Source organism: Eurosta solidaginis, chromosome 2 (assembly GCF_040869045.1).
Source record: "Eurosta solidaginis isolate ZX-2024a chromosome 2, ASM4086904v1, whole genome shotgun sequence".
In the NCBI taxonomy this organism is placed as follows: domain Eukaryota; kingdom Metazoa; phylum Arthropoda; class Insecta; order Diptera; family Tephritidae; genus Eurosta; species Eurosta solidaginis.
In genome coordinates, this window is record NC_090320.1 from 282,829,578 (window position 1) to 282,855,333 (window position 25,756).

At 38.4% G+C, this 25,756-nt stretch overlaps 1 protein-coding gene across 2 annotated transcripts in view; it reads right to left on the minus strand.

The window, feature by feature from the left end:
* Positions 1-990: 990 nt before the first annotated feature.
* The window catches only part of LOC137241075 (KIF-binding protein-like), a 45,744-nt gene continuing 20,978 nt past the window's right edge, over positions 991-25,756 (minus strand). Inside the window, exons 1-3 of one of the 2 annotated variants that reach the window (XR_010949900.1) lie at positions 9,482-9,645; positions 8,372-9,407; positions 3,588-3,727 (exon numbers count right to left, since the gene is read on the minus strand). Coding sequence is in view for 1 of the 2 variants with exons in the window: in XM_067768269.1 (XP_067624370.1) it covers positions 2,928-3,727 (800 nt within the window). In the remaining variant the exon portion in view is untranslated. Of the gene's footprint in view, positions 3,728-8,371; positions 9,408-9,481; positions 9,646-25,756 lie in introns of those variants that run through there. The other variant, XM_067768269.1, reaches the window with a different exon arrangement.

The following is a 25,756-nucleotide window of genomic DNA, read 5'->3' on the forward strand; positions in this document are numbered from 1 at the left end:
ATCTGGAAATTGCAGAAAGTTAATGAAATATAACAATAAAAGCAGGGATCGCGAAAACTATCCAGAATTGAAGCCGGAAAGGTCCCCAAATGATCCCCTAATAGTCCCGAAATCACCCTGCTGAGATCCCGAAAACCATCCAGAAATGATGCCGAAAGGCTCCCCAAATGATCCCGTATTAATCCCGAAAAAGTACAGGAATGGCCCCGACGGGTTCACAAACGGATACCGGAAACCATCCAGAAATGATACCGAAAGGCTCCCCAAATGACCCCGATGGGATCCCGGACGGATCCCGAAAACCATCCAGAAATGATGGCGGAAGGGTCTCCAAATGATCCCGTATTAGTCGCGAAAAAGTCCCGAAATGACCCCGATGGGATCCCGGACGGATCCCGAAAACTATCCAGAAATGATGCCGGAGAGGTTCCCAAATAGTACCGAAACGACCCTGACTGGATCCCGAAAACCATCTAGAAATGATGGCGAGAGGGTCCCCCAAATGATCCCGTATTAGTCGCGAAAAAGTCCCGAAAACGTCACATCTTTTCCGATTCCCGTTTGATACCCACCTTCAGAGAACATCTTAAAACTGCACTCAGTTTCACAAGCGGCGATAACGCAAATTGTTTTTTGCGATGCTGTGTGTGCGATGTGAGAAATTCCAACAAATACCGAAATGCAGGATTGTTAACCCTATAATACTTTTAAAATCTGGAAATTGCAGAAAGTTAATGAAATATAACAATAAAAGCAAAACAAAAGATGTTCTAATACTTACAACGATTGTGGCAGCTCCAACGGATTTGTACTATCGCGCAACCTTCTTGCTGGTGTTGCTGGGAATCTTCTTCACCTATCAGATGGTAAAACAGCTGACTTCGAAAATTCGAAATTCCTATTCCCCAATTATTCTTCTCCCTAGGAGAAAATAATTGGAGGAATATTTCCGCGGGAATAAAAAAACATGACTCAAAAATGACTCCCTCGTATGTTTGAAAAAAGATTTATTCAAAATACAATAGTAAATCGCACGGCGATCACAGCTGATTATAAATAAGTCTCGGAAAAAACTATGGACTGGCCATTTCCACAACTAAAAGATGGCTCAAAAAAGATTCCTCTGAGACTTACAACTGCCCAACAAACGGTGCTATAAAAGGCTCGTCAGGAAGTCTTTTTTTTTTTTTTTTTTGGGGTTTGGTTGAATGGCACGGACGCTAGTCCATAACGCCAAATTGTATGTCGGATTGTTCTTTTTTCAGATTGTTGTATATGTAATTTTAGCTCCACAATGGTAGTACCAAGGTGGCCAGAACCATGTGTAGCAGCTTGCAATTTGGTAATAATTATTATAATTGTTCGTATTTTCAATTAGGGTTGGTTTTTACTTGGCACCACGCCATGTTATATTCAATTTGATTTAATGGTTTACTCCAAGTACGATAAATTTTAAGTTTTTCAGCTATTTTTAATAATTTTTTGTCATTTCGATTCCCTCACTATCCGCCATTTTGTTCTCAACCGCATGAATAGCGTCCTTTATAGCACGCGGTTGAGTCTTAATGCTTTTATGCCTGGAGATGAGCGCCATTATGTTTTCTTTAATTGGAAGAGACTCGAAAATTACTCGAGTACGATATATGTGGGCTATTATGCTTTCCACGATACATTTTATTCTTTTGTTGTCGTTCTAATGGAAATATACATATTTTAGTTTATCAATTAAAGAATTTGCTAATTTTATTTATTAACTAGTACTGATTGCTTAAGGCTGGTACTAGGGTCGTATTTTGTAATGCTTTTCGACACTTTTCCCTTATTTACGCGGCCTTGTTGGGATTCAAAGGGTTGATAAGAGCAGTTGAAAGCTTTATAGCTTTACGGCTTCCACAACCTAATTGTCAACTCCACCTACGCGGGGGAAGTCCTGTTACAAATATAAATATATCGTAATCATATTTAGCACGCGAGGCTCTGGCTACCTCAAGTTCTTAATGAAACTAGGGCGTGGGAAACGGGTTGGCCTAGTGGTTGCAATGTCGTCATACTAAATCATTACCGGGATGGTCGGGCTAGTACCTTAATGGCCCCGTATGCCAGAACTTGCCCGATCTATATCCGGTAAATGGCCATCAACATTGATAAAACTCCTCAAAACTTAGCGTGCCTTTATCCCTTCAACAACAACAACGCCGTCTGTTAAGGCACGAAACCTTTGTTTCATTGGAAAGGCAAACCAAACTTTGCATTTGCTAATGTAATAAGAAAATGCAGACCACGTAATAACGAAAAACAAACAATTCGTATTCGAAGAACCTCAGTTTCGAAATGAGTGACAGAATGGTGCTCCTGGATATATACATAACTTCTAAGCCAACTTATATTTATTGTTAAAATTTAGTTTTCAGATAGATTATGACTAGCAGAAAGGCTTGAAGATGCATACAGAAGAATGATTTAGGTATGAGATGAATAAACATTCATAACAGGGATTGGTGTTTTTGAATAAATATCTTTAAACGCTATAAATCTATTTGGCATAGTTTGACTTTACAAAGAAATATAAATTGAATTTGCCATAAAATTATAAATTTTCTAATATGCCTGTCAATCGATTTAATCTTCCTCATTTACTAGCGCTGAACCACCTGCATGTGATGAATAGCAAGCTCAACAATTATTTTTCATACACCTAAGCCATATTTAAGAATAAGTTGAGCTATAAATTTTAATCCATTCACATTATTAATCACATTTGTGTTGGTAAAGAATATCAAATATATTCTTCCGAATCCACAGCGCTTAGCTTATCCAAATAATAATAAGTAATTTAAAAAAGAATAAAAAAGGTAGATGTTACTAAAATGTAAATGCAATAAATTAGTATAAGTCAAGCATGGAATATGAACATATATTCTACGCATCTACTTTGGCAAACGCTTCTTTATATTGGCAATTTTTAATGGCAACAAATTAACCATTTCACGACAAACCCCTACTTCAGCTTGCAACGTTTCTGCCACCTCTTTACGCGCTGCACATTCATCTGTGAATAGTTTATAATATTTAAGGCTATTATTCATATTTTCCAATTGTAAATTCAAATCTGGCGTTATCATTTTGAAATGTAAGCGTCCCAAATGAAAATAGGCATAGAGCACATTACGTTGCTCCTCTGCATCGGTATTTGGCTTAATTGTTTCACCATTTTTATCCATATATGATTTAACAAATTCTCCGAAATGTTTAATTGCTTTTTGGCAAGTTTGATTGATTTTTTGCAGGTCTTGTGGTTGTGGTGTACGTCGCTCATTCATCACATCAAGCTTAATATCTAAAATGGCACAGTATGAGAGACCTGCGCCATACCAACATTCACGGCATATGCCCATATAAAATACTGGATTGAGCAATTCAAGTAAATCTTCATAATATTTTGCACGTCTTTTTTGCATTTTTGCTTGATTATTGGGATCTTCTTCAAAAAATGCTATATGCTGATAAAGTTCAGCATAATCTTTAATGATTTTTGCATATTCGGTTGCTTCAATGTCGGGTTTATAGTATTCTTTCGCCTGGTCTAGCCAGTCAATTACATAATGGTAGACTAGCTTGGCATCGCCAAACGTTAAACAATAGTCGGCAGTGATACGATTTTCGTACAAATCTATTTTCAAGCCCTGAAAACGATACTTGTTGCGATCCAGGGTGAGACGTTTGACATCTGCAAAATAGAAAAGAGAAGTAATTAAATGACTTTGGTCAACCATTTTTTGGTTATAGTCGGGGTGCGGAAGAGTCAGGTCACAACATTTTGCGATATCCAAGGAAGCGGTACAAAAATTGTTGCATATTTTAAGGGGAATTACGGATTTGTTTATTGCAAAAGGCTATAAAGTAGAATAGAACATGCTGGATTCCTTCAGATTTTAACTTTTCTAAACAGCCGATGACATATAATTCATAAATGCCTTGTCAAAAGGAAGTGTACCAGAAGTGAGGATAATTAATAAAAGAGGAAGTGGTGAAATAAAACATTAGGTTGGTAAACAAGCACGGCGGGTTGTTGTAACCCCAAAAGGTTATGGCTTTATGGTTATAAGTCACCATTAATTCACCCTTAAGGCTATGATTTCAATAACTGATAAGTTGACTTCCATAGAGTTGGTTGGCTCAGCTGTTTTACACGAAGTTTGTAAATTGGAAGATAAGCTTGGCCCAAAATCTCTTCGGAGGTTATCGCGCCTTGCATTTATTTATTTATTTTATTTATAATGGACCGAGTAAAAACAAACAAGAGCTCACAATGTATATTAATTTTGTTCGCATAGCGGTACCCCGTAACGGCATGAACTAATCGAGATATATATATACTTCTATATATCATATATGATCTGGGCGAAAAAAGAAATTAATTTAGCTATGTCCGTCCGTAAACACGATAACTTGAGTCAATTTTGAGGTATCTTAATGAAATTTGGTATGTAAGTTCCTGGGCACTCATCTCAGATCGCTATTTAAAATGAACGACAACCACGCCCACTTTTTCGATATCGAAAATTTCGAAAAACCGAAAAAGTGCGATAATCCATTACCAAAGACGAATAAAGCGATGAAACTTGGTAAGTGGGTTTACCTTATGACGCAAAATAGAAAATTAGTAAAATTTTGGACAATGGGCGTGTCACCGCCCACTTTTTAAACGAAGGTATTTTAAAAGTTTTGGAAGCTGTAATTTAGCCGTCGTTGAAGATATATATATTTATGAAATTTGGCAGAACGTTGTATGTGTTCTAAATAAAAACAAGTAAAGGTGTCTAAGTTCGGGTGTAACCGAACATTATATACCCAGCGTGAGCTTCAATTGTACATTTCATTTCAGATAAATTACTCTTCTACATAACACGTGGCACCGCCCATTTAAAAAAAAAATATCTCCCCATTTCCTCTAACAATAAAACTTGATAAGTGAAATATTTGTTTTCTTTAAGTTATAGCTTATTATTTTCGTGTACGACCCTTTCAAAAATCTTTTATATAAAAGTGGGCGTGGTCTTTAAGCGATCTCGTTCATTTTTTCTAGAAATATTTCCTGCTATAAGGATAGCGGCCACCGTGGTGCGATGGTAGCGTGCTCCGCCTATCACACCGTATGCCCTGGGTTCAACTCCCGGGCAAAGCAACATCAAAATTTTAGAAATAAGATTTTTCAATTAGAAGAAAATTTTTCTAAGCGGGGTCGCCCCTCGGCAGTGTCTGGCAAGCGCTCCGATTGTATTTCTGCCATGAAAAGCTCTCAGGGAAAACTCATCTGCCTTGCAGATGCCGTTCGGAGTCGGCATAAAACATGTAGGTCCCGTCCGGCCAATTTGTAGGGAAAAATCAAGAGGAGCACGACGCAAATTGGAAGAGAAGCTCGGACTTAGATCTCTTCGGAGGTTATCGCGCCTTACATTTATTTTTTTTATTTTTATAAGGAAAATTTGTGTACCCAATTTTATTACGATCTCCCGGCCATGCTACACGTCTCAAGTAGGGCGGTCGTGGAATGGCTTAAAATAATATTCGATGGGTGCATAAGACTTAATAATGTACCGCACTCTTGGAGAACTGCTCGTGTAGCTTTCCTACCAAAGGCGGGAAAGATCGGTCACGTGTATGCCAAAGATTATAGACCCATTAGCTTAACATCATTTCTGCTCAAAACCTTTGAGAGGCTGATAGATGTGTACATAAAGTCCAACGTGGATGAAAAGCTGCTCTCCACAACACAACATGCGTACACCAAAGGCAAGTCGGTAGACACTGCATTGCATATGGTGGTAATAAGCGTAGAGAAAGCCCTGGAATATAAGGAATATGCTTTAGGAGTCTTCTTAGACATTGCCGGGGCTTTCAATAATCTCTCTAAATGGGCGATTATGGATGGTCTTAATTACATTAAAGTACATCCATAACCAGATGGATCGGCTGCATGTTAAATTGCAGGAAGATTACATCAAAATGGGGATTGTACGAGGCCACGAAATCAGTGGACAGGAGAACGCCGCAGGGAGGGGTGCTATCACCTCTGCTGTGGACGCTGGTCATCAACCAACTGCTCAGGCGATTTGATGAGGGACCCATAAAACTTACGGCTTACGCGGATGACGTTGCAATTGTCGTAAGTGGAAAGTGCATTTCAACGATTAGTTCTTTGATAGATCGGGCGCTTCGGGATATTTATACCTGGGCATCAAATGTTGGGTTGAAAGTCAACGCGGATAAGACGGATATGGTCTTGTTTACAAAGAGGTACAAGGTCCCAAATTGGATCAGGCCTAAGTTAGGAGGGGTGACTCTACTGGAGAAACCTTGCACAAAGTACCTAGGAATCATCCTAGACAGTAAGCGGTAAGAGGGTGAAGAAGGCTTCAACGGCACTTTATGCATGTAAAAGAATACTGGGGTGTACATGGGGCTTATCGCCCCCTCTTTCTCATTGGGATTTTACAGCGATTGTGTAATGCGAGTTTGAATGCAATGTGATATTTGTGCTCGCTGGCCCCTTAATGGGAAGCCAAAGATGTAGGTAAGGTAACGTGGCTATGTACCGATGTGACATGGCACAACGTGATGTGACAATGTGATATCACAGGAGCATTTAGTTTAATGTAGGTGAATGCAATCTAGTGTCAAAAGACTGAACTAAACTCCTAGCATTCTCGACTACAAAATGTTGGGGGTATCGGCAGATGGAGCTCTCTCGTGCCTTAGCTCTTTCGGCGTGGGGTGGGTTTTTGCCGATCCTCAACCTCAATTACACAAACTTTAATTTATAGAACTCCAAACAGAAACGAAAAAGGGAGAAACCTCCACGAACGAAGCCAGAAAAATCTATTTACGAATATCTGCAACTTCATCTTACGAGTGTGTATTAGGGTGCAAGGTCTATGGTGACATTCAACTCTTGCGTTCTTCACCCTACCCTACCATGATCTTCAATCTAAAATTGTATCGGAAGATACCCACATCAATTTCTCTTACCTTTTTATGTTGCCATGCCTACCAGGAATTGGAAGAAAGGCTTAACACATTTTTGTTTCTTTTCTTGAAAATTTTATAAATTCATATTTGGGTTTTATTCAACAATTTCTAATTCTTTATGACGAGTAACCCTCGTAATTTCAAACATCAATAAACTTCAAACTATATGAATTGGTTCTTAATCAAAACAAATTCTCGCCTACGTACTTATTGGCTTGGCATGTGGCGAATAAACATGCTAAAGTTTAAACTCTTATATCGCTCTTGATTTGGGTTTCCTACTCCGCGAGATTTATGAATAAAAAAGCAAATGTAAGTCCAAATAGGTCAATGAGATCAAAGGCACAAAAAAATCCAGGGATGCACCTTAACGTTAAGCTAATCGTTTATCAAAAAATTTCCACCGTTTCCGTTGAAACACTTCGAAATATTATCGATAAAGAAATTATCAAGATAAATTGTATCTCGTTTTTAACCGAAACGAAAAGCTTTCGTTAACGTTAAAAACGTTAACGAAAACGTGATACTTTATGTTTGAATTGTGCTGGCAATGCTATAGCCATGGTGAAGCCGTAAGGTGGCAACAACGAGCGCACATACACACACAAACTCTATGTAATTTGTTTGTGTAATTCGTTGGTGGTAATGTCAAAAATACTCTGAGAAATGTTCGTACTGTCAAAATTCATGAGAAAAGTTGCAATCAGCTTGGATAATGCTTTCACCTTTAATGACTCCGCCATCAATCAGCTTTGCCAGCATAGTTTGAAATTAATAATCAACATAAACGATTTGATTTCGTTTTGATATGGCAGAAAACGAAACGAAATCATTTCGTTAATTTGACGATCTTAACGTTAATAAACGAAACGAAATGACTTCGTTTCGTTTATTAACGTTGATTATCGTAACGAAATGATATCGTTTCGTTGGTTAAGCATGCCTGAAAAAATCGAATGCAACTGTCGATGTCTCTTTGACAATTATTAACTCTATGTGGAGTTTTCTCTTTTTGTTTGGTTTTTCAATTAATGTTTTCACGGCTTTTATGTAAATGTTTAGCTGTCACCAAATCGACAAATGTACGTTTGTAATTATGTATGTATGTGGGTATGGACACGCACTACAAAAGGTTTTGAAACAGTGCGAGTGAGTTCATAGCGAAATTAAAGGATTCAGGAAAATGCCAATCAGCATTACTGAAAATTTAAAATTTCAAAACTAGGGAAAATTAACTTTAGGCAAGGAAAATGTTTGCCGTCATACGTACATATTTATGGCGATATGGATCGGCTGAATACAAATGGTAACGAAAGAATTAGATAGAAAATATATAACTTACATGCTTACAAATTCGCGTTTAGCTGCAGCGTTGAAAGGCCTTCCATCGTTGTAGTTGTTATGCGATGTTGCGGTAGGAGCTTGAATCAGCTGGTTGTACTTATCAGCAAATTTCGTTTTCTTTCGTTATAGAAAAATTATCCTAACTTAACAGTTCTATCGAAAACTTATTTTTATATCTATATAGGTATATCTTCGTCGATTGTCCGCAGCGAAGTATACGAACATTTACTTGAATTTTCTGATTTAATTAAAATTTTTGCGTTTGCTTTTCTAAGCGGCAGAGTTGGCATTTGCAACAACAACGAACCCAATATGACTGGCAATGACTTTTACATTAAGTATTTATAATGCACTAGTTTGTAGAAGTGTTTTGTTTTCTTTTAGCTACTAAACATCTTTGGATGTTTTTAACTTATTAAGAGTATACATTGGAATAATACACTTCGCAATTGATTCACGATTTTAAATTAACTAATTCCTCGACTTATTTCTTTTTTTTTTTTTTTTTTTTTGTAACAAATCTTTGTTTTCTAATGTCCGGTAGTTGTTATTTTACTGTTGCACAAAATCTCTTTGGCTATATATATTTCTTTCAAACTTTCCGCACTCTATCGCTTTTACTTTGACAATCTTTTCCTGACTTTTTCCACTTATTCTTCACAAAATTTAATTTGGTTTTTTCGTTGGAAATTTCTTTCCGGGATCAGCCCTACTCTTATTTAGCTCGAATTTTTGCTGGTACCGCTTATCCCGTCCGCTTTCCACTGACTACTGAGATGAGGTTTGTCTTGCACATTGTTCGATGGCAAAGGCATGGATGGGCAAAGTACAACCCCTATGTGCGGTTGTGCATGTACATTGGTACAGATATGCAGTTGGTGCCTATACTGAACAAAAGCAAAAGGCTGTTGCTGCTCCCTAGTGTTCTGACTTTTCAGATCGCAATAAAAATGTATCCACACCCACACCTGTCGTGGATGTAAGATTTTGGTGTCGGGTGTGGTTCTTCCCTCCGATGGAATTTCTATAGGGCACTGTAACAAAAAGGATGTGCATAAGTAAATGCAACCACCTGACACTTTTCTGTTTAACTTCCACGTATACATACCTAGGAAATTCGTAAGTTGGACGTTTAAAGTCCAAAATGGGCTGGTACTTTGCGATGACTTTGCGGTTGTCCAAAAAAGGGTAACTGTAGTGTTTTGAGCCTTTATATAGTTTCGGAAATGGCCGCTCACTATTTTTTTTTTTTGGAAAATCTTTATTGGTTTATAGTACATTCAGTGCGATATAAGGCAAAGTCAGATCAAATACCAACAGCAGCGCCATCCATCAGTCGAACTAGAAATTCATTTTATCGCATGCGACAATTTTTTTGTCGCTAACTGTATGCGATGAAAATGTTTAACATTCATTTGGATCGCGATCATTACAATTGTAAGCCCTATCCTATACTATGGAGTTCTTGTTTGGTGGAAAGCCACACAAAAAGCAACCTACCTCAAAAAATTAGATGGGGTATGCAGACTATCAATGCTTAGCATTACGGGAGCCCTGAAAACCACACCTACAAGCTGCCGGATTACTGTAGCGTTTTCCAAGCGGAAATAGTAGCCGTAACCAAATCAGTAGAAACCCTGCAAGAAAATAGCCCAAGCTGCAATCGTGTTAACTTTTATATTGACAGTCAAGCAGCAATTAAGGCAATAATCTCGCATACCACGGCATCTAAATGCGTGTTAGAGTGTAAGTAGTCCCTGGAGAGAATCGGGACAGGGAGAAGCATACATCTATACTGGGTCCCAGGGCATATGGGAATAGATGGGAATGAAAAAGCGGATGAATTAGCTAAAAAGGGCGCATCCCTTGAAGCTTGTTCCGTAGACGTCCCAATTAGACAGGGCGAAATTAAGCGAAGGCGAGAGGTGCACATGATCGAAGTAAAGGTAACCGCCGAATAACTGCCGAATTTTGTTACGATAGGTTTAACGATTTTTGAGTTATGATAAATAATATTTGTAAAATTGATTTTATCACAATGGGCGGTGCCACGCCTATTTAAAAATTTGTTTCACATTTTTATCAAGAGTCTCAATATCTGTACCCACGTCAAATTTCAACATTCTAGGTGTATTATTTATTAAATAATAAGGTTTTTGTGTTTTCCAAAATGTTATATATATAAAAATAGGGCGTGGTTATCATCCGATTTCGCTCATTTTCAATACCAATCTATTCTGGGCGCAGATAAGCTCGTGTACCAAATTTGGTGAAGATACCTCAATATTTACTCAAGTTATCGTGTTAACGGACGGACGGACCGACAGACATGGCTCATTCAAATTTTTTTTCCATACTGATGATCTTGATATATGGATGTCTATATCTATCTCGATTCCTTTATACCTGTCCAACCAACCGTTATCCAATGAAAGTTGATATACTCTGTGTGCAAAGCAAGCTGAGTATAATTAGCAAAATCGGATGACGAACAGTATATAAGTAAATTATGTCAACATTCAACTTCAGTAATGATATGGTGCAACATAATACAAAAATAAAAGAAAATATCAAAATGGGCGTTGCTCCACCCTTTTCATTTAATTTGTCTAGAATACTTTTCATACCATAAGTCGAACAAAAATTTACCAATTATTGTAAAATTTGCTAAGGGCATGGCTTTTATGACGATAACTGTTTTCTATGAAAATGTGCGAAATCGGTTGAACCACGCCCAGTTTTTATACACAGTCGACCTTCTGTCCTTCCGCTCGGCCGTTCACACGATAACTTGAGCAAAAATCGATATATCTTTATTAAACTTAGTTCACGTACTTACCTGAACTCACTTTATCTTGGTTTTAAAAATGGACGAAATCCGACTATGACCACGCCCACTTTTTCGATATCGAAAATTTCGAAAAATGCCATAATTCTATACCAAATAGAAAAAAAGATGGATGATGGTGATTAGATTAGTTTTTTGACGCAAAATATAACTTAAGAAACAACTTTGTAAAATGGGTGGTACCTACCATATTAAGTAGAAGAAAATGAAAAAGTTTTACAGATGATGTTCTGGGTCACCCTAGTCCACATATTGATCGATATCTCGAAAACGCCTTCACATATACAACTAAGCGCCACTCCCTTTTAAGACCCCCATTAATACTTTTAATTTGATACCCATAACGTACAAACACATTCTAGAGTCAGACGTGGTCCACCTTTATGGCGATATCCCGAAATGGCGTCCACCTATAGAACTAAAGACCACTCCGTTTGAAAGTATTCATCAACACCTTCCATTTGATACCCATATCGTGCAAACACATTATAGAGTCACCCCTGGTCCACCTTTATGGCGATATCTCGAAAAGGCGTCCACCTATAGAACTAAGGCCCACTCCCTTTTAAAATACTCATTAACACCTTCCATTTGATACCCATATCGTGCAAACACATTCTAGAGTCACCCCTGGTCCACCTTTATGGCGATATATCGAAAAGGCGTCCACCTGTAGAAATAAGGCCCACTCCCTTTTAAAATACTCTTTAATACCTTTCATTTGATACCCATGTCATACCCTGCAAAAATCGTTGGATCATGTAGTCCACTGGAGTAGTTACCATTATACTCCACTGTAATGCAGCAATGGACCAACTCATGTTTCTACACGAACATATTGTAAGCCGATCATTGCTCGTTTTTAACGATTGTAATCACTACACGATGTTTATTGGACTGTGGGTACTCCATGGATTACTCTGATGTAATGCGGAGCTGGAGTATGTTATCGTAGCACATTTTCTATGGGAGCAGCAAAGAAGGCAGTCGGCATGATCTAGTGGTGCTCTGTGGCTAGTCATGTCGGCTGGGCCGGGATCTTGCCAACCTTGCCGTCCTGCGCCGTAAACAGAAAAACTCCTATCATGTCTATTCAAAACAAACTGTCAAAAAGCGCAGAACTCATTCAAAACACTTACATTTCAAAATAAAACGACATTCGGTCGAACCGGTTGCCACGGACAATTAAATTCAATTTAAAATTCAAAATAAAAAAATCTAAACGAAAAAAAAATTACCGAACCGGACATGACAGGTTGCTAACGCTGAAAACCAAATAAAACAAAAAAAAACTGGAAAAGGGGGAAAAACAAAAGGGCTGAAAATTAAAATAAAAATAAAAAGGCCGAATATATTTGGGGGCGCCGCGGGTGTTGTTGAGACGCCCGGTGCATATTCCCACCCTCAAAAACCATGGCCATCGACGCACCTGACTTTCGGTGGCCCCTTACCTGTGTTACCCTATGCCTTCTAAATAAACAAGATCGTTAGCATTCCCATTATTACAAAGGTTTTATTTATAATTCATTATAAAAAATCGTTTCAGAAAAAAAACTTATTTAAAAAGCAACAGTAGGTATATAAAAATAAAAAAAAAATACCTGGTAATCCTCAGAAGATTAAAGCTAAGTAATGGTCAGTCTTCTGAAATCAAAATCAAAAGAGAAAAAAACTTGGTTCATCATGGATAGTTAACTGGGTTCTATCTCTTCTTCGCTTAATTGTTAGTGACGATAAAGGTTTACTTACTTACTTACTTAATTGGCGCTTAACCGTCTAAACGACGATAAAGGTTTAATCTATGAAAATTGTTTTAATCTGTTTTGATATTGATTTTGTAGGACAATATTCCTCACAAACAATGTAGCTAAACTTATGCTATAAACTTACTTACGATATCATAAAGAAAACCCTAAGGCATAGAAAATTTCCCAAATTTTGTGTGTTACAACAGGTAGGATGTAGTGAAGTGTTTTGGTTATTTTATAACCTTACCCTTTGTTCATTCTATTCTGTCTTACCCTATATTTTGCAAATTTTTTTGCGCATAAGCGTACATACGACACTACCTAAGGGTGTGTATTACAAATAATAAATATGCGGCAAGTCTGTTAAAGGCATACTAGGTGCATCAATGAAAAATTCAGATTTTTCATCAAAAAAAAAAAACCTAACGATTTTAATAGGCTTACCATGTTTATTTCTATTTACTTTTACCATGTACTCTTTTGTTTGGTTGCAACGTTCAAACAAAAACTTAGTATTATATGCATACATAAAAAAACCAATACCTTTAATAAAAGTAGTCATGAATATGTGGATACGTAGTGAGTGCCTCAAGGCCGTGACACAATGACATTTTTATACTCAGTTGAGCAGAGCTCACAGAGTATATTAACTTTGATTGGATAACGGTTGGTTGTACAGGTATAAAGGAATCGAGATAGATATAGACTTCCATATATCAAAATCATCAGTATCGAAAAAAAATTCGATTGAGCCATGTCCTTCCGTCCGTCTGTCCGTTAACACGATAACTTGAGTAAATTTTGAGGTATCTTGATGAAATTTGGTATGTAGGTTCCTGGGCACTCATCTCAGATCGCTATTTAAAATGAACGATATCGGACAATATCCACGCCCACTTTTTCGATATCGAAAATTTCCAAAAATCGAAAAAGTGCGATAATTCATTACCAAATATGGATTAAGCGATGAAACTTGGTAAGTTAGTTGAACTTATGACGCAGAATAGAAAAATAGTAAAATTTTGGACAATGGGCGTGGCACCGCCCACTTTTAAAAGAAGGTAATTTAGAAGTTTTGCAAGCTGTTATTTGGCAGTCGTTGAAGATATCATGATGAAATTTGGCAGGAACGTTACTCTTATTACTATATGTCTGCTTACTAAAAATTAGCAAGATCGGAGAACGACCACGCCCACTTTTTAAAAAAAAACTTTTTTTAATTCAAATTTTAAAAGAAAAGTTAATATCTTTACAGTATATAAGTAAATTATGCCAACATTCAACTCCAGTAATAATATGGTGCAACAAAATACAAAAATAAAATAAAATTTCAAAATGGGCGTGGCTCCGCCCTTTTTCATTTAATTTGTCTAGGATACTTTTAATGCCATAACTCGAACAAAAATTTACAAATCCTTGTGAAATTTGGTACAGGCTTAGATTCTAGGACGATAACTGTTTTTTGTGAAAAAGGGCGAAATCGGTTGAAGCCGCGCCCAATTTTTATACACAGTCGACCGTCTGTCCTTCCGCTCGGCCTTTAACACGACAACTTGGGCAAAAATCGATATATCTTTACTAAACTCAGTTCACGTACTTATCTGAACTCACTTTGTATTGGTGTAAAAATGGCCGAAATCCGACTATGACCACGCCCACTTTTTCGATATCGAAAATTACGAAAAATGAAAAAAATGCCATAATTATATACCAAATACGGAAAAAGGGATGAAACATGGTAATTGTATTGGTCTATTGACGCAAAATATAACTTTAGAAAAAAACTTGGTAAAATAGGTGTGACACCTACCATATTAAGTAGAAGAAAATGAAAAAGTTTTGCACGGCGAAATCAAAAGCCCTTTGAATCTTGGAAAGAATACTGTTCGTGGTATTACATATATAAATAAATTAGCGGTTCCCGACAGATGAAGTTCTGGATCACCCTGGTCCACATTTTGGTCGATATCTCGAAAACGCCTTCACATATACAACTAAGGGCCACTCCCTTTTAAAACCCTCACTAATACCTTTAATTTGATACCCATATCGTATAAACACATTCTAGAGTCACCCCTGTTCCACGTTTATGGCGATATCTCGAAAAGGCGTCCACATATAGAACTAAGGCCCACTCCTTTTTAAAGTACTCATTAACACCTTTCATTTGATACCCATATCATACAAAAAAATTCTAGAGTCACCCCTGGTCCACTTTTATAACGATATTCCGAAAAGGAGTCCACCTGTAGAACTAAGGCCCACTCCCTTTTAAAATACTCATTAACACCTTCCATTTGATACCCATATCGTGCAAACACATTCTAGAGTCACCCCTGGTCCACCTTTATGGCGATACCTCGTAAAGGCATCCACTTATGGAACTAGGGCCCACTCCCTTTTAAAATACTCATTAACACCTTTCATTTGATACCCATATCGTACAAACAAATTCTAGAGTCACCCCTGGTCCACCTTTATGGCGATATCACGAAACGGCGTCCACCTATGGAAATAAGGACCACTCCCTTTAAAATACTCATTAACACCTTTCATTTGATACCCGTATCGTACAAACAAATTCTAGAGTCCACCCTGGTCCACCTTTATGGCGATATCTCGAAAAGGCGTCCACCTATAGAACTAAGGCCCACTCCCTTTTAAATTACTCATTAACACCTTTCATTTGATACCCATATCGTACAAACAAATTCTAGAGTCACCCCTGGTCCACCTTTATGGCGATATCTCGAAAAGGCGTCCACCTATAGAACTAGTGCCCACGCCCTTTTTAAATACTTATTAACACCTTTCATTTGATACCCATATCGTACAAACAAATTCTAGAGTCACCCCTGGTCCACCTTTATGGCGATATCTCGAAAAGGCGTCCACCTATAGAACTAAGGCCTACGCCCTTTTAAAACACTCATTAACACCTTTCATTTGATACCCATATTGTACAAACGCATTCTAGAGTCACCCCTGGTCCACGTTTATGGCGATATCCCGAAAAGGCGTCCACCCATAGAACTAAGGCCCACTCCCTTTTAAAACACTTATTAACACCTTTCGTTTGATACCCATATTGTACAAACGCATTCTAGAGTCAACCCTGGTCCACTTTTATAACGATATTCCGAAAAGGCGTCCACCTGTAGAACTAAGGCCCACTCCCTTTTAAAATACTCATTAACACCTTTCATTTGATACCCATACAGTACAAACAAATTCTAGAGTCACCCCTGGTCCACCTTTATGGCGATATCTCGAAAAGGCGTCCACATATAGAACTAAGGCCCACGCCCTCTTAAAATACTCATTAGTACCTTTCGTTTGACACCCATATTGTACAAACGCATTCTAGAGTCACCCCTGGTCCCCTTTATGGCGATATCACGAAACGGCGTCCACCTATGGAAATAAGGACCACTCCCTTTTAAAATACTTATTAACACCTTTCATTTGATACCCATATCGTACAAACAAATCCTAGAGTCAACCCTTATCCACCTTTATGGCTATATCCCTAAATGGCGTCCACCTATAGAACTATGGCCCACTCCCTCATAAAATACTCTTTAATGCCTTTCATTTGATACACATGCCATACAAACACATTCCAGGGTTACCCTCGGTTCATTTTCCTACATGGTTATTTTCCTTTATGTTGCCACCATAGCTCTCAACTGAGTATGTAATGTTCGGTTACACCCGAACTTAACCTTCCTTACTTGTTCATATAGATGCGTTTAACACAAGCTTATGCATTCCAATAACATCTCCACATTCAACCAAGATGTTGCGTTTGTAAATATGAAGGAACTTCAGACGTAGCAATTGAAGTTTATTACGCCTTGCCCATTCACATACAAAATTTCGCGAATCACTGTTATAAACATTTTCCATATACAACAAAAATACTTGCTAACATATTTTGTATCGTAATCGATTGCTATATTGCAGTTCTTAATTGCGAAAGATGTTAGAAAATTTACCAACCAGTGGGAAAAATAATTTCACTTGCAAAGTGTGCCAACACCCTTAGCCAAAGCAAATGTCAAATTCTTGTTTTGATTTGCTTGGAACAAAATTTTTAATATTAGATTGCGCCAGTGTCGCTCATTCTACCGTTCTCCATAAAAATACGTGCAATCTACTCATAATGCATAAGCTTGTGTTAAACTCATCTATATGAAAAACTGCTTATGTGTCGGAGCTATCATTAATTCAATATTACTGCACTTCTAATTAAAACAAGTAAGGAAGGCTAAGTTCGGGTGTAACCGAACATTACATACTCAGTTGAGAGCTATGGAGACAAAATAAGGAAAATCACCATGTAGGAAAATCAACCTAGGGTAACCCTGGAATGTGGTTGTATGACATGTGTATCAAATGGAGGGTATTAAAGAGTATTTTAAGAGAGAGTAGGCCATAGTTCTATGGATGGACGCCATTTAGGGATATCGCCATAAAGGTGGACCAGGGCTGACTCTAGAATTTGTTTGTACGATATGGGTATCAAACGAAAGGTGTTACTGAGCATTTTAAGATGGAGTGGGCATTAGGTCTATAGGTGGACGCCTTTTCGAGATATCGCCATTAGGGTGGGCCAGGGTGACTCTAGAATGTGTTTGTACGATATGGATATCAAATGAAAGGTGTTGCTGAGCATTTTAAGAGGGAGTGGGCCTTAGGTCTATAGGTGGACGCCTTTTCGAGATATCGCCATTAGGGTGGGCCAGGGTGACTAGAATGTGTTTGTACGATATGGGTATCAAATGAAAGGTGGTAATGAGTATTTTAAAAGGGAGTAATCCTTAGTTCTATAGGTGGACGCCTTTTCGAGATATCGCCATTAGGGTGGGCCAGGGGTGACTCTAGAATGTGTTTGTACGATATGGGTATCAAATGAAAGGTGGTAATGAGTATTTTAAAAGGGAGTAATCCTTAGTTCAGGAGTGACTCTAGAATATTTGTACGATATGGGTATCAAACGAAAGGTGTTACTGAGCATTTTAAGAGGGAGTGGGCATTAGGTCTATAGGTGGACGCCTTTTCGAGATATCGCCATTAGGGTGGGCCAGGAGTGACTCTAGAATTTTGTACGATATGGGTATCAAACGAAAGGTGTTACTCAGCATTTTAAGAGGGAGTGGACATTAGGTCTATAGGTGGACGCCTTTTCGAGATATCGCCATTAGGGTGGGCCAGGGTGACTCTAGAATGTGTTTGTACGATATGGATATCAAATGAAAGGTGTTGCTGAGCATTTTAAGAGGGAGTGGGCCTTAGGTCTATAGGTGGACACCTTTTCGAGATATCGCCATTAGGGTGGGCCAGGGTGACTAGAATGTGTTTGTACGATATGGGTATCAAATGAAAGGTGGTAATGAGTATTTTAAAAGGGAGTAATCCTTAGTTCTATAGGTGGACGCCTTTTCGAGATATCGCCATTAGGGTGGGCTAGGGGTGACTCTAGAATGTGTTTGTACGATATGGATATCAAATTAAAGGTATTAATGAGGGTTTTAAAAGCGAGTGGCCCTTAGATGTATATGTGAAGGCGTTCTCGCGATATCGACCAAAATGTGGACCAGGTGATCCAGAAAATAATCTGCCGGGTACTGCTAATTTATTTATATATGCAATACCACTAACAGTATTCCTGCCAAGATGATTTCGCCTTGTAGAACTTTTTCATTTTCTTCTACTTAATATGGTAGTTGTCACACCCATTTTACAAAGTTTTTTCCAAAGTTATATTTTGCGTCAATAAACCAATCCAGTTACCATGTTTCATCTCTTTCTTCGTATTTGGTATAGAATTATGGCATTTTTTTCATTTTTCGTAATTTTCGATATCGATAAAGTGGGCGTGGTTATGGTCGGATTTCGGCCATTTTTTATACCAAGATAAAGTGAGTTCAGATAAGTACGTGGACTAAGTTTAGTAAAGATATATCGGTTTTTGCTCAAGTTATTGTGTTAACGGCCGAGCGGAAGGACAGACGGTGGACTGTGTATAAAAACTGGGCGTGGCTTGCACCGATTTCGCCCATTTTCACAGAGAACAGTTACCGTCATAGAATCTATGCCCCTACCAAATTTGAGAAGGATTGGTTTTTTTTTTTTTTTGTTATGGCATTAAAAGTATTCTAGACAAACTAAATGAAAATGGGCGGAGCCACGCCCATTTTGAAATTTTCTTTTATTTTTGTATTTTGTTGCATCATATCATTACTGGAGGCCTACTCTGTATTGCGATGCGAAAGGCAGTGCGATGCGAAAATAAATTGCGATGCGAAAGGTAATTGGAACTCTGTAGCGCTATCGCATCGCTAACAATGTCGCTTTTTTATTTTTCGCTAATTTTTTGCTTGAGTATGCATCACTGACCAAACTCAAAGAAAGAGAACAAAAGAAACAAGGCGATTACAATTTCGGCAAACGATTAATTTTTGTTGAACAAATTAAAAAAAGGATTCTGTAGCATTATGGAACGATTTAAATGAAGAAAGGATTGATTTCAATGAAGAAATCCTCCCAGTTCAGAAATTGAACTGGAAAAAATGAACGTGATAAATACAGAAAACGTGGAAAATCATAGAATGGGAAATATTGCTAGTTGTATCAGAGAACAAATAAAAAATGACATGATTTCAAATAGAAATGCTTTATAAAAAAGTGGTTTCGATTTAATTGTTATTTATTTATGTATTTTAAGTCCACTAGGATTACAAATTGTTGCTTTTGTGTTTGTTTTGTTTTTTGAGTTGTCCTATATATTTTTAAATGAATATAAAGATATCAATTTATAAAATCATCAACTAATACTTACATATTTGAACAATGCGAATGCCTATTACTTGTAGCAAGAAAAATGCGAAAATGAATGCTGTTTGACATTCGCTTTCGCTTTACAGAGTGCCGGCAATGCGAAAAGGGAGAAAAATTGCGAATGGGCAAAATTTGAATGCGAAAGTCAAAATATACATGCGAATGTCAAGATACAGAGTACCGATTTTGCGATTTCGCGTATTTTTTTTTTTCGCATCGCAATACAGAGTAGGCCCCCTGGAGTTGAATTTTGACTTAATTTACTTATATACAGTAAAGATATTAAATTTTTTGTTAAAATTTGAATTTAAAAAAAAAATTTTTTAAAAAGTGGGCGTGTTCTTCATCCAATTTTGCTAATTTTTATTTATCACATATATAGTAATAGTAGTAACGTTCCTGCCAAATTTCATCATGATATCTTCAACGACTGCCAAATTACAGCTTACAAAACTTTTAAATTACCTTCTTGTAAAAGTGGGCGGTGCCACGCCCATTGTCCAAAATCTTCCTAATTTTCTATTCTGCATCATAACGTCAACCCATCTACTAAGTTTCATCGCTTTATCCCCCTTTGGCAATGAATTATCGCATTTTTTCGGTTTTTCGAAATTTTCGATATCGAAAAAGTGGGCGTGGTTATAGTCCGATATCGTTCATTTTAAATAGCGATCTGAGGTGAGTGCCCAGGCATCTACATACCAATTTTCATCAAGATACCTCAAAATTTACTCAAGTTATCGTGTTAACGGACAGACGGACGGACGGACGGACGGACATGGCTCAATCAAATTTTTTTTCGATACTGATGATTTTTATATATGGAAGCCTATATCTATCTCGATTCCTTTATACCTGTACAACCAACCGTTATCCAATCAAAGTTAATATACTCTGTGAGCTCTGCTCAACTGAGTATAAAAATGCATTTAAATAAATGAATCAGCTGGAGCTGAACTCCAGTAGAGTTAAACTGTAATATCTTAAAAGCGTCACGCGCGCCGAAGTGCATCAAAATTAGACGCATGTACTATCCTTATATCTTAATATATAAAAAACACGTGTCACAACATTGTAGGCCGCGATGGACTCCTAAACTACTAAACCGATTTTGAATTTGTTTTGCACCCCGTGTGTAGATTGATATAACTTGAGAGATAGGATAGGTTATATCTCAGTTCATAGTCGCAATATTATTTTATTGCAAATTTTTTTATTTGTTTATATGTAATAATAAAATGTTACGTATACGCAGTGGCACTCATATTTTCAGGTCGTGCGGATATACTTCCGTGTAATTGCTTGGTGTTTAATTAAACAACCGGCTTATCAATAAAAAATATCATGGCGAATGATATCAAGTATAGCACATCACCAGGCCCGTCGAGAGGGGGGTGGTTTCTGAGGGGGCCCGCGACTTAGAGGCACTATGACATTTTTTTAATTCAGGAGAGTCTTTTGTTATGTAGAGGGTAATGTGTCTCAACATATAGGCCAAAACGTGGGCCAGTGAATGCCTAGACAGTGTTTATACAATATGGATATCAAATGAAAGCTATTGATGAGTGTTTTAGTACAGAGTAATATATTATCCAGAGATGGACTGGGACTGGGATTAGGACTAGGATCGGGACTGAGACTCGGAGTGGGACTGGGACTGGAATAAAATACATACCACCCTCTGGGACAGGCAATAAGGGATGCAGGAGAATGAGAGGAAATTCAGAGAAGAGAAGAGAGAGGAGATTAGGAAAGAGATAGAATGAGACGAAGATGGAGATAGATGGAGCGAAAAAGACGGAGGGAGGAGTAAATAAAAGGATTAGGAAAAAGTGAAGAGGGGGAAGGGCAGAGTCAGACGGAAAAAGCTTATTAAAATGTATGCAGATAGGCCAAATTTAGGGCAGGACAACGTCTTCCGGGTCTTCTAGTATATTTATAAACCAATTCCTAATCTAGTGAAACTTAAAGTAAGTGTTAAGGGCCCTTTACTGATACTTAGCATAGACAAAGAGAGTAGATAATAAGAGGCGTCATATCGCTATTTCAGAAAACGACTGCGTTTTGTGAAAATTTGCCAATGTACCAATTCTTGGGCTCGGCCATTCCTCTTTGTGCCTGTCCGCGAAGATTTGGTAAAATGCAGTGAAGATTAAACTCAGTGAGTGGAAAGTAAATATTGTGTTTTTGGGTTAAAATAGTGCAAAAAGTGAATAAAAAAGTTATTAACAGAATAATTTAATGCAGATTAAAAAGCGTGGGGTGCATTTGACTACATTTCATATCTTTCCTCTCAGATAGTTGCCAATAGAATGATTGTAACATTCAGTATCAAGCACCCCACGCTTTTTACTGTGAATTAAATTATTCTGCTAGTAACTTAAATTTTATTACAATTTTATTTTGAGGTGATTAACTATAAATGATTGTTTGACCTTCTACTACTGTTATATAAACTCTTTGTAATGGAAATTATTTTATATTTTTTAGTTCGGTTAGCTATAAAAGCGTGTTTTTTTTTTGTTTTTTTTTTTATTTATTTTTAATTTTTTAGTTCAAGTAATTTTAAAAGTTTAGAGTGATGAAATCTCGAAACGCCAGCGGTCCATGGATGAATCCAACCCCACGGCACCGAAAAGGGCCAAGACGCAGGGAGGCTGGACGCGGTCTTTTGCCGAAATTGCCAAGGGTCGGCAGATCATTGGCATTATAGACGAGAGCAGCGAAGATGGCAGAATCCCGAAACAACAGTGGAAGTGGATCGAGGTCGCGCTCGCTACGGTGGCCGTTAAGGTTAAGAAAGACAACCCTGGTCCACCGCCATCTTACACAGATGCAGGGTGGTTCCAGGGCAATGTCAAACTAATTGCCTGTGACAACGCCAGGTCGGTAAACCTCTATAGAGCCGCCGTCACGCTGATAGGGGTGGTATATCCGGCCGCACGCCTCAAGGTAGTGGAGGCGCGTGATATCCCCTCACGACCAAGGGCTAGAGCCTGGGTTCCAGTGACGCCAACGGACCCAGCTGACATCCTGGAGCTGCTCCAGGAGTACAACCCGCCACAGGTTTGGAAGTCAACCCGGATAAAACCGAACTTATCCTCTTCACGAGGAGGTACAAAGTACCAAATCTTACACCGCCAAGAATTGGGGGTACGTTCTTAGTGTTTAGCGATGAAGTCAAGTATTTGGGAGTCATTCTGGATAGGAAGCTATTATGGAGTGACCATATAGTGGAGCGATCCAAGAAGGCAGTAGCAGAGATGTTCACCTGCAAGAGGGCAATTGGCACCTCCTGGGGATTCTCCCCTAAGGTGACCTACTGGATTTACACAGCCATTGTGCGCCCGATTCTTCTTTATGGTGCCTTGGTCTGATGGCCTGCACTAGCTAAAAGTACCTATCTTAAAATGCTTCAAAAGGTGCAACGGAGTTCGGAGCTCTGCATTACCGGGGCTCGCGGCTCCACTCCAGATTCCGTTACATACATACATGGTTACATAGATACATAGATAGATACAGGCCAAGCTAATAAAAGAGTGTTAAAAAGGGTTCCAGTATGCTCTTTCGTAGATGTGCCATGCATCCACTTCTATCATTAATAAAGGAATACGGTTTTCGCATTATGTGCAAGGTTACAAATCTATGGTCATTTGGGGTGATTATGAGTTCAATTGACCTTATGTCGGTTAACCTTATGTCACCCCACCATCATATTATTGCATTGTCATCGAGCCTTGATTCGTGTGCAAAGTTTCAATCAAACTTATGGCCATTCAAAGTGGTAATAAGGCCAATTGACCTTATGACCGTTGACCTTATGTCACCACACCATCACATTAATTCATTGTCATCGAGCCTTGATACGTGTGCAAAGTTTCAATCAAACTTATGGCCATTCAAAGTGGTAATAAGGCCAATTGACCGTATGGCCGTTGACCTTATGTCACCGCACCATCACACTAATTCATTGTCATCGAGCCTTGATACGTGTGCAAAGTTTCAATCGAACTTATGGCCATTCAAAGTGGTAATAAGGCCAATTGACCTTATGGCCGTTGACCTTATGTCACCACACCATCACATTAATTCATTGTCATCGAGCCTTGATACGTGCGCAAAGCTTCAATCAAACTTATTGCCATTCAAAGTGGTAATAAAGCCAATTGACCTTATGGCCGTTGACCTTATGTCACCGCACCATCATATTCATGCATTGTCATCGAGCCTTGATACGTGTGCAAAGTTTTAATCAAACTTATGGCCATTCAAAGTGGTAATAAGGCCAATTGACCTTATGGCCGTTGACCTTATGTCACCACACCACCACATTAATGCATTGCCATCGGTCCCTGATACGTATGCAAAGTTTCAAATTAATCAGACTTCTAGAAACCGGTGAAAATAAAGCTCAAAGATTCCGTTACATACAGGCCAAGCTAATAAAAGCGTGTGAAAAAGGCAAAGGATACAAAGTGAATAAATAACAAGTAAGGAAGGCTAAGTTCGGGTGTAACCGAACATTACATACTCAGTTGAGAGCTATGGAGACAAAATAAGGAAAATCACCATGTAGGAAAATGAACCTAGGGTAACCCTGGAATGTGGTTGTATGACATGTGTATCAAATGGAAGGTATTAAAGAGTATTTTAAGAGAGAGTAGGCCATAGTTCTATGGATGGACGCCATTTAGGGATATCGCCATAAAGGTGGACCAGGGCTGACTCTAGAATTTGTTTGTACGATATCGGTATCAAATGAAAGGTGTTGCTGAGCATTTTAAGAGGGAGTGGGCCTTAGGTCTATCGGTGGACGCCTTTTCGAGATATAGCCATTAAGGTGGGCCAGGGGTGACTCTAGAATGTGTTTGTACGATATGGGTATCAAATGAAAGGTGGTAATGTGTATTTTAAAAGGGAATGGGCTTTAGATCTATAGGTGAACGCCTTTTCGAGAAATCGCCATAAAGGTTGACCAGGGGTGACTCTACAATATGTTTGTACGATATGGGTATCAAATGAAAGGTGCTAATGAGTATTTTAAAAGGGAGTGATCCTTAGTTCATTGGTGGACGCCGTTTCGAGATATCGCCATAAAGGTGGACCAGGGGTGACTCTAGAATGTGTTTGTACGATATGGGAATGAAATGAAAGCTGTTACTGAGCATTTTAAGAGGGAGTGGGCATTAGGTCTATAGGTGGACGCTTTTCGAGATATCGCCATTAGGGTGGGCCAGGGGTTATCTAGAATGTTTGTACGATATCGGTATCCAACGAAAGGTTTTACTGAGCATTTTAAGAGGGAGTGGGCATTAAGTCTATAGGTGGACGCCTTTTCGATATATCGCCATTAGGGTGGGCCAGGGGTGACTCTAGAATGTTTGTACGATATGGGTATCAAACGAAAGGTGTTACTGAGCATTTTAAGAGGGATTGGGCATTAGGTCTATAGGTGGACGCCTTTTCGAGATATAGTCATTAGGGTAGGCCAGGGGTGACTCTAGAATGTGTTTGTACGATATGGGTATCAAATGAAAGGTGGTAATGAGTATTTTAAAAGGGAGTAATCCTTAGTTCTATAGGTGGACGCCTTTTCGAGATATCGTCATAAAGGTGGACCAGGGGTGACTCTAGAATGTGTTTGTACGATATGGGAATCAAATGAAAGGTGTTACTGAGCATTTTAAGAGGGAGTGGGCATTAGGTCTATAGGTGGACGCTTTTCGAGATATCGCCATTAGGGTGGGCCAGGGGTTGTCTAGAATGTTTGTACGATATGGGTATCAAACGAAAGGTGTTACTGAGGATTTTAAGAGGGAGTGGGCATTAAGTCTATAGGTGGACACCTTTTCGATATATCGCCATTAGGGTGGGCCAGGGGTGACTCTAGAATGTTTGTACGATATGGGTATCAAACGAAAGGTGTTACTGAGCATTTTAAGAG